The 12089-nt window shown below is 53.3% G+C and overlaps 1 protein-coding gene across 10 annotated transcripts in view; it reads left to right on the plus strand.

The window, feature by feature from the left end:
* MYO18A (myosin XVIIIA) overlaps positions 1-12089 on the plus strand; it is a 156386-nt gene that overhangs the window by 121844 nt on the left and 22453 nt on the right. For all 10 annotated transcript variants that reach the window (XM_078154782.1, XM_078154783.1, XM_078154784.1 and 7 more), the window contains 8 exons: positions 1093-1247; positions 3396-3519; positions 3613-3813; positions 5580-5690; positions 6365-6469; positions 7426-7572; positions 8920-9033; positions 11682-11798. In XM_078154782.1, coding sequence (XP_078010908.1) covers positions 1093-1247; positions 3396-3519; positions 3613-3813; positions 5580-5690; positions 6365-6469; positions 7426-7572; positions 8920-9033; positions 11682-11798 — 1074 coding nt within the window. The remainder of the gene's footprint in view (positions 1-1092; positions 1248-3395; positions 3520-3612; positions 3814-5579; positions 5691-6364; positions 6470-7425; positions 7573-8919; positions 9034-11681; positions 11799-12089) is intronic.

Below are 12089 nucleotides of genomic sequence, written 5' to 3' on the forward strand. Positions count from 1 at the left end.
CTCCCTCCCTTCCTCCCTCCCTCCCTCCTTCTTTCCTCCCTCCTTTCCCTCTTTCTTTCCTTCCTTCTCTTTGACTCTTCCTTTTTTTCTCTTCTCAAGCTTTTTAGAGCTGTTTCTTTTTTCTTTATTTTAATTTCAGTTAACCAAAATCTCTTTTCTTCCCCTCTTGCCCTGTGGGGGGCAGGGAGGGGAACACTTGTAACACGTATGCGAGGTCATTTCCCAAGTCAGCTGTGTCCAAAGCAGGTCTTTGTGCCTGGAGCCGGTCACTTCTCCATTTCTGTCTCATTCGGTTGTTCTAGCCTTTAGCCTCACCTCGACCTCCCAGTCTCTCCAACACCCCCCACCCCCCACTCTCGTGTTCTGTGGTCCTTCTTTCCCTGCTCCTCCTGCTATTACCTGAACCTACACAAACTCTGTCTCTCCTTCCCTCCCTCCCTGTCTTCCTCTCGCTCCCTCCCTTTCTCCTTTCTCTCTCCTTCCCCCCCTTCTATCTCTGTCGTTTCTCTGTCTCCTGCTCCTCTCTCTCTTCCTCCCTCTCTTTCTCCTCTCATTCCCTGCCCCGTCTCTTCCTCCTTCCCTCTCTCTTTCTCTGTCCTCTGTCTCTCTGTCTCCCTCTTCTCTCCCTCCCCCTGTCTCTCCTCTCCCTACCTCTTTCTCTTTTTTTCTGCCTCCCTCTCCTCTTTCTCTCTCTCCCTCTCTCACACATTCTCTCTTCCTTTCTCGTCTCCTCTTTCTTCTTCCCTCCTTCCTTCTCTTTCTCCCTCCTTCTTTCTCCTCATTCCCTTCCTTTCTCTCCTTCTTTCTCTCACTCTCTCCTTGTTCCCCCTCCCTCTCCCTCTGCCTCCCTTTCTCTCTCCTCCCCTCCCTCCCTTTCTCTCCCTTCCTCCTCTCCCTCCCCCTCCCTCTCTCACTCTTTCCTTCTTCCTCACTTCCTCTCCCTCCCTCCCCCCTCTCTCTCCTTCCCTCTTTCCTCTCTCTCTCTCCCCGCCTCCCACTCATCCCCCATATGTTGCTCCATCGCTGCATGGCCTCTCTCCCATGGCCCTTGAGTTGCCCTGACCCCCCGCCCTCTCTGCTTCGGCTCCACAGCTGGCGGACCTGCAGGCGGACAGCGATGAGAGCCAGCGCGCCCAGCAGCAGCTCAAGAAGAAGTGTCAGCGGCTCACAGCGGAGCTGCAGGACACCCGGCTGCACCTGGAGGGTCAGCAGGTCCGCAGCCATGAACTGGAGAAGAAGCAGAGAAGGTGGGTGACACAGGGGGTCCCTCCCCCGGCTTCCCGGCGCTTTTGCCTTTTCTTTCTCGCTCAGTCAGAGGCCGAGGGTGTCAAGGCAGGGACGCCCCAAGTCCCTCATGCTAAGAGATCCCCGATATGCTGTACAGGGGAGAAAAAAAGGGAACCATGAGCACGACCTCTTCCACCATACCAGGAGTTGGGCGAGGGGCTAGTTCCACGTCTGTAATGAGCCTTCAGAATAAATTGGGGGCGCAGGCCTTGGTAGCCAGGCCAAGCAGATAGCCCACTGTGATCACTCTGGGGTCCCGCTCTTCATCCCATTATTGGGGCAGTCACTGAACCTAGCAGGACAGAGCAGCAGCTGAGGTCTTCTCTGGATCCAGGGCTCTCCCCTTCCCTGAAGGCCCCTGCCAGCCCCTGTTCCTCTTCACTCAGCTTGACTCAGTTACACAAACACACAAACCACACTCCTGACTCTGATGTCGTTAAACCGCAGAGCGAGAGATACTTCCATCTCATTATGGTAATGACACAAAGGAGGGGGGCTGCAGCCCTCACTGGAGGAAATCCAATCTAAATTAATTTCCCTAGTGGGGACTTCTTCATTAGGAGAGGAGGGAAAGCTTAGGAGCCTGTGCCCCCCTGGAGAGGATGGGGAACCCCAGGGGGATGAGAATTCCATTGGGATGGCCAGGAGAGGTCCCTCTGCTAATGCCAAAGGGCTCGTGCCCCCTGGGCACACCCTCCTCCAACTGGCCTGTTGACTAGTTCATGCCTCTGAGATCTCCAGTAAGGACAGTGTGCACTGAGTGGTGGGAGCTCTGGAAGGGGCCCTCTTTGGGCTCACCATTAGTGGGACTCCTGGTCCTGAGTTCTCAGGGACTCATTCCCCTGTAGATCCCTCCCACTCCTTTCCCCCCAGCAGCCTCCATGACCTGTCTTCTCCCCAGAGACAGGCATCCTCAGCAGGACCTATCTAAGAACTCCTCCGAGCCTCCAGGGTGATAGCGCCAGCCCAGGCTGGTTAACGTTCCACCGAGCTCCCTGCTGGGCACCTTATTAGGTCTGGCTGCCCGGAGTTTGTGGAGGGGGTGGGAGAGCATTTCACTTTTGGATGGGACTGCCTGATCAGCTATTCAGAGAAGGTGTTAAGAGGAATTTCAGCAATTTGCTCGTTATTTAGGGTTTCTGGGCGGGAAACGAGTGAAGGAGTAAAGAAAGAGGCCCCCCAACTGTGTGCCCACTGAAGCATGCTGCCAATGGGCATGGTGGGGAGGCACGGGGGGTGGGGGGGAGTGGCAGCCTTGGTGAGGAATGCAGGGTGGCGTGGGCCTGTGACGTCTCCGGCTGCTCCCAGAGGTCACAGCAAGCACGCCTGGCTGCCTGTACCATCAATTTGGCCAGGGCCTGCTCCAGGAGGTCACGGGATCAAACATTTAGAACCGGAAGGGAGTTAGGGGCCCTCGAGTCCAACCTGCTCATTTTACAGATGAGGAAACTGAGGCCCGGAGAGGTTAAACTGCTAGTGTCTTAGATTGGATCTGAACCCCAAGTCTTCCTGATTCCAGGTCCCATGCTGCCTCTCAGGTGAAAGCCTTGGGGCTTTCATGTCCATGGGGCAGAATAAATGATCCTAGCCCTGACTGCCCCAGGGAGGGGAGATGAGGGTTGACTGCTACAGGGCCACAGCTTGATCCCTATCTACCCCCAAGTATCTTTTTTTTTTTAAGCAATCAGAGTTAAGTGACTTGCCCAGGGTCACACAGCTAGGAAGTATCTGAGGGCAGATTTGAGCTCAGCTCTTCCTGACTCCAGGGCCAGTGCTGTGTCCACTGTACCACCTAGCTGCACCTGCCCACAAGTATCAAAGAGACAGTGCAGTACATTGCAAGAAGGACTGGCTTTGGAGTCAGAGGAACTGGGTTCAAGTCCCACCACCTGTGTGGCCTTGGGCAAGTCACTTAATTTCTCTGAGTCTCAGTTTCCTCTCTCTGTAAAATGAGGGGGTTGGGCTAGGTGGTCTCTAAGATCTCAAGAGTCAGCTTTCTGCTGGGATTCTCATGCTGTTTCCTTGCCCACAACTCCCTAGTCATCTCTGGAGAAGGCCATCCTCTCTGTCTGATGGCCTACACTGTCATGTGTTCTGTCCTATTCCAGGTTTGATAGCGAGCTCTCCCAGGCCCACGAAGAGACCCAACGGGAGAAGCTACAGCGGGAGAAACTACACCGGGAGAAAGACGCCCTCCTGGCTGAAGTCTTCAGCCTGAAACAGCAGATGGAGGTGAGGATGGGCTCCGAGCCCCCACCAGCGGTGTCCTAAACTCACCAGCCTCATCCTCATTCCCAGCCGACCCGTTTTCTTCTCTTGCTCTAGGAAAAAGACATGGACATTGCCGGCTTCACCCAGAAGGTGGTCTCCCTGGAGGCGGAGCTCCAGGACATCTCTTCTCAGGAGTCCAAGGACGAAGCCTCTCTGGCCAAGATCAAGAAGCAGCTCCGGGACCTGGAAGCCAAGACCAAAGATCAGGAAGAGGAGCTAGATGAACAGGCGGGCACCATCCAAATGCTGGAGCAGGTGAGGGGGGAGGGGGCACTGATACCGAAGGAACCAGGGACTGTCAGAGGAAGGGAGGGAAGCAGCATTTACCAAGGGCCTCCTCTGTGCCGAGCACCACGCTAAGCTCTTTACCAGTGAGTTTGATCATCGCAACGCCCCTGTGAGCTGGGTGCTGATATCATCCTCATTTTATAGTTGAGGAAACTGAGGCCCAGAGAAGGGAGGCGGCTTGCCCAGGGTCACACAGCGAGTTAGTGTCAAGGTGTGGGTTTCAAACCCAGGTCTTCCTTAATCCCACATCTGCTGGGACTCAACCCCTGCCGCACCACACTGACGCTTCCATTGCCTGCATCTCCTCACCCGCGTTGGTAGGGGAGAAAGGGACTCATTTTAACCCTGCTTACAAAGCCCGGCTAGATACCTGTGGGAGGCAGCTAACTGTTTTCTTTTTTTTTTTTTATTAATATCTTCCATTTTTCCATCACCTACATTTCCCAATATGTCTTTCTTCTTCTTCCCCACCTAGACAGCTAGCTCTTTTTTTTTCTTTTTGTTTTTTTTTTGGGGGGTGGGTGAGGGGAAGCGATCGGGGTTAAGTGACTTGCCCAGGGTCACACAGCTAGTAAGTGTCATGTGTCAGGCTAGATTTGAACTCAGGTCCTCCTGACTCCAAGGCCATTCCTCTATCTGCTGCACCACCTCGCTGCCCTGATAGCTAGCTCCTTAGAAAGAATAAAAGAGAAAGATAAGTCAGAAGCTGATCAGCAAAACTCCCCAACATGCCACCCAAGGCCAACAGTATATACGGTATTCTGCACCCCCGGTCTCTCACCTCTGCGAAGAAGAGAAGGAGCTATACTTTCTCACCTCATCTTCAGGGTCACGCTTCAGCCTCTTTGTTTGCTAGGCTAGGCCAGCCCACCCTGACCGTAGTGAGACATCGGAGGGGTGCGTGTAATGCAACACGAGGAAGGCGAGGGAACTGTGCGTCCATGCATCTCATCTCTCTGGCTGTGGTTTGAATGTGACTAGACATAATTACAAGAACAACCAGCATTTATTAGGCACCTCCTGTGTGCCGCACGCTGCGCTGCTCATTTTATTCCTCCAACAGCTCTGGAAGATAGTAGCTATTTTTATCCCCATGTCACAGTTGAGGAACTGAGGTCAAGTGACTTACCTAGGGCCATACAGCTAGTGAATGTCTGAGACTGGATTTGAACTCAGATTTCATCGATTCTGGGCCTAGAACCCTCCCTTATTTATTTGTACTGTATGAGATTTTCTCTCTACTACATGTATCTCTGATGGGCAGTGTGGTGCAGTGGAGAGGGAGCTAGCCCCAGAACCAGAAAGACCCGTACTCAAGTCCCCAGGCCAGCACCCTCAGGCCGAGTGACCCTGGGCAAGTCACTTCGGGTTTTACAGGCAGCTCTTCCAGACTGGGTAGGGGAAGCAGAGCTGGAGCCAGCCTGCCTTGGTAGAGTGCGCCAGTGAAGTCAGGTCGCATTTATACGTGGTTTGGAACAGAACAGAAGACAGAAGAATGCTGTGACTTGGAAGGAGGGGCCCGAAGACAAAATATATTCATAAAAACCCACTTTGAAAAGAAGAATAAAATAGAATGTGAGCTCTTTGAGGGCAGGGATGGTTGCATTTTTGTCATTGTATTCCCAAGACCTGACCTACAGCAGGTGCTTAATAAGTGCTTGTTGCTTGACTGATTTGTGTCGGGCTGCTGGGGGTGAGCCACCTTGACGGATTCCTCCTCCCCGGGCCTGCAGGCCAAGCTTCGCCTGGAAATGGAGATGGAGCGGACGAGGCAGACACACTCCAAGGAGATCGAGGGCCGCGACGAGGAAGTGGAAGAGGTCCGCCAGTCATGCCAGAAGAAGGTGAGGCCATCTGCGTGGCGCGCCCGCTGCCGGGACTTGGTACCTGGGCTTGCCCGCCCCCTCGCTCCTCCCCGGGTCCTTGCGCTCCAGGTCACCCCACCACACCCCCCTCCGCCTTCCCCAGAGTGGCCTGTCCACCTGGCCTCCTGGAGACCGCTACAAACTGCTCTTTGTGACCTTTGTAGAAGGTCACAATCGAGATTCCTCATCCTTCCGGGCTGCCTCTGCTGCCAGCAGGCTTAGCCACCCGTGCCCACCAGGTGCCCGCTGCTCCAGGGCGATTTGTGGAGGAGGAGGTTGGGCCCTGGTGGCCTCTGGGTCTTCCCAGTTGTTACTCAGACGTGACCTTCTGCTGTACCCGGCCTCCGGGCTTCTGATGATACCTCTAGAGCCGAAAGGGACCTGGGGTCACCTAGCCCAGCCCCTTTGCTTTATAGGTGAGGAAACTGAGGCCTGGAGAGGCCGTCCTAGATCTTGAAAGCTTCCTGGGCACTGAGAACCACAGTTATTTAGAGCCTGTGCACCCAGTCAGTCCCATTCTAACCCTGTTTTGTTCCCCTCGTGTAGAGGGAACCTAGTCAGATAGTGGGGGGGAGGGTGCCATGATACCTCCTCCTTGGACACACTGATGGGCACTGGGGAAGCCAATGTTTCCTTTCACCCTGTGGCTATAGCTGAAGCAGATGGAAGCGCAGCTGGAGGAGGAGTATGAGGACAAGCAGAAGGTTCTGCGGGAGAAGAGAGAACTGGAGAGCAAGCTCACAGCCCTGAGTGACCAGGTGGAGTGGGGGGGGAGGGGAGGGGTGGGGTGGGGCATGGGCGGGGCATGGGCAGGCTCAGCTGGGAGGCAGTTATGGCAGCAGGCGGTGCCTGGCCAGCCTGTCACCACCTTGCCCCCACATCCTTCAAGGGGCACTAGCCATGTTGGGTCATGGAGGTTGGAGAGCTGGGCAAAGCTCCCCCCCACCCCATGAATGGCCCCAAGAGGTACTCTGATCATGAGAGAGACAGAGAGAGGGGGAGAGACAGACAGACACATGGCAGGGAGAGATGGAGAGAAAGAGAGAGACAGACAGACACGGAGTTGGGGAGAGAGCACATAGATACATAGATAGGTAGATAGAGATACACAGAAAGAGATAAATATTTCTCTACAGAGAAATAGATAAGATAGTTGGGTAAATAGATAAGATAGTTGGATGGACAGAGTCAGAAAAGAGAAAGCAGTAGACAGACAAAATAACTGGGAAAATAGATGCATACGCACATGTGGACATACATACATAGATGATAGATACAGAGATAGATTGATTGATAGAGGTAGCATTTATGAAGCTCTTACTGTGTGCCAGGCCCTGTGGTGAGCCCTGAAGATGTACATATAGGCTAGCAAGACAGGCCCTACCCCAAGGACCTCACCCTCTGATGGGAAAAGGCAGCCTATTTAGGGGATCTGGGAGAGGAGAAGGGGGGTGCTGGTTGGTGAGTGAGGGGAGAAGTTCAGAGAATGGAGGAAATCACGGCTGGGCCCTCTCCTGAAAAGTGTCTGGGCTAGAGGGTCCCCAGTAGGAGCGTGGGGCCGCAGGGCAGGGGTTTCTCCAGTCTGGAAAGGCAGCTGGTGAGCAGCCTGGGGAGTGAAGTGAACAAGATAGGGGACCGTCCTGAAGTAGCAGGAGTAAAATTTGGGAATGGCGGGGAGGTAGCCAGCAAGGCCTCATAGCCCGTGTGCACACAGGTGAGTCAGCGGGACTTGGAGTCTGAGAAGCGTCTGCGGAAGGACTTGAAACGGACCAAGGCCCTGCTGGCCGATGCCCAGATCATGCTGGACCACCTGAAGAACAGCGCACCCAGCAAGAGGGAAATTGCCCAGCTCAAGAATCAGGTGCTTCTCAGAGGTGGCCCCAATGTCAGCCCCGGGCATGCAGAGCTGGAGGGGCATTAGAAATCCTCTAGTTCAGCCCTTCCCCAGGAAAAAGTGAGGCCTAGGAAGGTCGCACAAGTGCTAAGTCACTAAGAGTCAGGATTCAACCCAGGCCCCAGGGTCCTGCCAGTCAGTGCCCTGCCCACCCCAGTGCTGTGAGCATAGGGCCGCATGTGTAGGAGTTTATACTCGCCTATAAATTTGTTAAATCAAATTGCAGTCGGCTATTCTACTATCATTCTTGAGTTTGATCCATTGGGAAAGGAGAGACAGTCCTCCCAGCTGCGGCCCTCCCCCAGGGCCTCCCCCTAAGAGGCAGCTGAAGCGACACCCCCAACCTGTACCCAGAGTTCCCTGCTTTGTCAATAGGATCACAGAATCAGAATTACAGGCTTTCAGGAGTGGGAGGCCACTTGGTGCAACTAGGCCACAAGAAGGATCCCCTCTACGACCCGACCACCTTTAAATCTACGGTCCCACACGCCTCCCCGCTAGATTTCAAAACCTGTCATAAAAAGCTGCATTTATTAAGTGCCTCCTATGTACCAGGCACTGTGCTAGGTATGCAAACACAAGAAAAAGAAAAAAGGGAAACATTCTGTATGTTCCCTCCCCCTTTAGGAGGGACCCACACAGTCATGGTAATAATATTAATTATAATAATAATAATAATAACAATAATAACAACAAAGCATTTACTATATATGCCAGACATCATGCTAAGCACTTTATAATTATTGTCTCATTATTATCCTCAAAACAATCCTGAGAGGTAGGTACTGTTACGACCTTCATTTTGCAGATGAGGAAACTGAGGCAGAGAATAAAAGTGACTTGCTCAGGGTCACAGAGCTAGTAAGTATCTTTATAGATAGATAATCAATAGAAAGCCAGGAAGACAGATGCATAAACACACACATAGGTGCACATAGATACAGGGAGGACATTTAGATAGATGGGAAGATAAATGTTGTATAGGAAAATTGATAGGTAGAGAGATACATACATTGATGATAGATATATCGATAGAAAGATAGATGATAAATAAGAAAATCAATAGGTAGATAGATATGTGCATGAATGATAGATACATAGCTAGGAAAATAGATGATATCCAAGAAAATCAATAGGTAGATGGCTACGTACGTGGATGATAGATGCATAGATAGAAAGATAGATGCACAGGTGGGCCTTAGGTCTTCCTGACTCCAGGCCCGGCGCTCTGTCTGCTGCACAGCCTGGCTGCCCTTACGCCAAAGGCAGGGGTCTCTGACCATCTGTTCCTGGGGGGGGGGGCCCTTTGTCCAGCTGGAAGAGTCAGAGTTCACCTGTGCGGCGGCTGTGAAGGCAAGGAAAGCGATGGAGGTGGAGATTGAAGACCTCCATCTCCAGATTGATGACATCTCCAAAGCCAAGACAGGGGTAAGGACTCGGGGACGGGAGATAATGCAGGGGTGGGCAGTGGGGGCCAGAGTCAGACGGAGCTCGTCGACCCCATCCAGAGTGGTTGCCCTTCAGAAACTCTCCATCCACCTCCCTTGTCACCAGAGACAAAGTGTTCTGTCCAAGGTTATACAGGCAGTTATAAATCTAGAAGGTGGAAATCTCACCTTCATTTTATAGTTAAGGAAACTGAGGCCTGGGGAGGCGACATCCGAATGTCAAAGATGGGATTCAAACCTAGGTCTCCTGACTCCAAAATCGAGCAACGTCTCCCCCCTCCTCATTTCCTCTTCCTTGTTCGGAGAATCATCCATCACAGATTTCCATCTGGAAGAGCCCTCAGAGCTCATCAAGTCAGACAGAGCAAGGTCATGCCTGTAGTAGGCCTCAGAGTTGGGATTCGAATCCCGGCCCTCTGATGTCAATGCTAGGGGTCGTTCCACCGGCTTCTGTAGTTCAGGGCTGTTGAAATGGACTTCTTCTCTTTCCAAGCCTCCTCCCCCTCGAGTGGGGAACTCTGCTCCCATATGGGGGCTTGGGGGCCTGGGATCAGGCAGGGAGAGAAGACAGAGCCCGGGGAGGTCCCGCCTCCCTATTTAATCACCTGTGTTGGGGGGCTGGGCCGCAGCCACAGCGTCATAAATAAAGGCGGCTAATGTGGCGGGTGATGTAAACAGGCACCCAGAGATTCACAGAAGTGCCAGTAAGAGGGAAGGATGCTCTTCCCCACTCCCCGCCTGCCCAGGCCCGGCCTGCTGATGGAAAGCGCTGGGTAATTAGAGCCTTATTTAATGTCTTCTTTTTAATTCCTCGCCTCCCTCTCGGCCCATCGACAGAGAATTCATGATAGTGATTTGAACCACGGGCACCTGCTTGGGGCTGGGGGACCAGGGGCCGGCACTGGGAGGGGGCAGAGGGTTCGAGGTAGTCATGGTTGGGTGCCAGGGACGGAACCTCCCCCCTCCTCCCCCCTGCAAGCCACGGGGCTATCGAGAGGTGCCAATCTCGTGGCTTTGATTTATCCGCGTGGCATTTGGGCTCCTCGGCAGTTTGCAGGTGAGTGATTCAAACTCCCTAATTGCGTTAAAAAAGGCTGTTACAGAATTACCATTTTATTTAAATCCGAGTTAATAAATTTCTTGGTGGAGCCTTCCCCAGCTCCCCACAGCCCGGTAACAAGATGGATGGGGCAGAGAAGGAGCCAGCACAGTCGTTTTGGTTTGGAATTATGGGCTAATAGATTCATTCATCTGCTGGTGCCGCTGTTGGCCGTCTCCTCCCCTCCCCGCTCCCCCAGGAGTGGGTGAGGGGCGGGGGGTGTGGTGGGGGCCATGACTGGCCTTGGGGAGGGGGGAATCCAAAGCAGATCTTCTTCTTAAGGAGCCTCTTTGGAGACCTAAGCGCCATGGCTGAGACTTTACCGCGGGCCTTATCGAGGGTAAGGGGATCAGTCTTTCCTCGGGTCTGTCTGCTGAATGCAGAGTGCATTCCTTCCATCTCTCCCAAGGGATCGTTCTGGGGACTTCCCCTGAGACACTCCATGTGAAGGCAGGGAGGTTCCCTGGGAGGTCATACGCTGGGGGCATGAGGAAGCAGCTCAGCCTGAGGATGTGGGCAAGATGGCACTCTCTCTCTCTATAAGTGGTGTCCGTTCACAGATCTCTAATGAGGCCATCTAGACCAACTCCCTCATTTTACAATGGAATGAGAATGGAATGGAATTTTACAACGGACTGCAGCCCAATGTGGTTAAGTGACTTGCCCAAGGTCATACAGGGAGTAAGTGTCAGAAGCCGGATTCAAGGGATTCAAACTTGGCCCACAGGCTCCTAGAAGTGTAGATGGAATCGTAGATTTAGAGCTGGAAGAGGTCTCAGAGACCACCCATAGATTTAGAGCTGGAAGAGGTCTCAGAGACCACCAGTTTACCGAAGCCCGGGGCTGTTCAGTGACCCGCACAAGGTCACACAGTTTTGAGGAGAGTGGGGGCGAGAGCCCACACCTCCTGACTCTGGGTCTCAGGCTCTTCCCATGGTTCCTCACTGCTGAGATGTATAGAAAAAGCAAGACCAAGAAGCTGGGATCCCAGGGACCTCAAGCACCATCTAGTCTAACCCTCCCCTTTTATAAAGTGGGAAACTGAGGCCCAGAGAAGACATAGGATCATTGACCTGCTTAGTGCTGGAAGGGACCTCAGAGACCGTATAGACTAGCCCTCTCATTTTACAGATAAAGAATACTGAGGTCTCCAAGAAAAATCATTCAACAATTAACAAGCATTAATTAAGCACCTACTGTGTGCCAGGACCTATGCTAGGGATACAAAGAAAGGCAAAAAGTCACCCTGCTCTCAAGGAGCTCGCGGTCTAATGGGGAAGGAGGCGGGGCGGGACAAAACTCAGTCTAATTTGACATGCTCCAGGTTCCACAACCCGTAGCACGTGTCAGAAGCAGGATCTGAGCCCGCATCCTGCACTTTGCACACTGGTTATGACGCCGGACAGAGCACCAGCGGCCCGTCTTAGGCCATCGCTTCGGGGCAGCTCAGATCGAGACCAGGATGGGTCGCCCAGGGGTCCACCCTTTGTGGCTGGGCCCTGATAGTCCTGTCTCCTGCCTCTCCCCAGCTAGAGGAGCAGGTGAGCCGCCTTCAGCGCGAGAAGAATGAGATCCAGAGCCGGCTGGAGGAGGATCAGGAGGACATGAATGAGCTCATGAAGAAGCACAAGGCCGCTGTGGCCCAGGTACTGCCCTGCCCGCCTGCCCTCCCCCTCCCTGGCTTCTTTTCCTTGAGCACAGATCTGACCTAGCTGCTCCTCTCCATAAGTATCCGTGGCTCCCTATTGCCCTGAGGACAAACCATAACCTCCTCTGTTAAGCTTCTGAAGCCCCTGGTGACCTGGCGCCAGTCTGCCTTTCCACCCTCATTGGACGTTAGCTCCCCAGGGCTCTTCAGTACAGACAAATTGGCTTTCTCCTCTCTGCTCCTCACACGTGACTCTCACCTCCGCTCTCCTTGCCTTTGCACTGGCCGG

The sequence above is a fragment of the Phascolarctos cinereus genome, unplaced genomic scaffold, assembly GCF_003287225.1.
Source record: "Phascolarctos cinereus isolate Bilbo 61053 unplaced genomic scaffold, phaCin_HiC Scaffold_5;HRSCAF=322, whole genome shotgun sequence".
NCBI lineage: Eukaryota > Metazoa > Chordata > Mammalia > Diprotodontia > Phascolarctidae > Phascolarctos > Phascolarctos cinereus.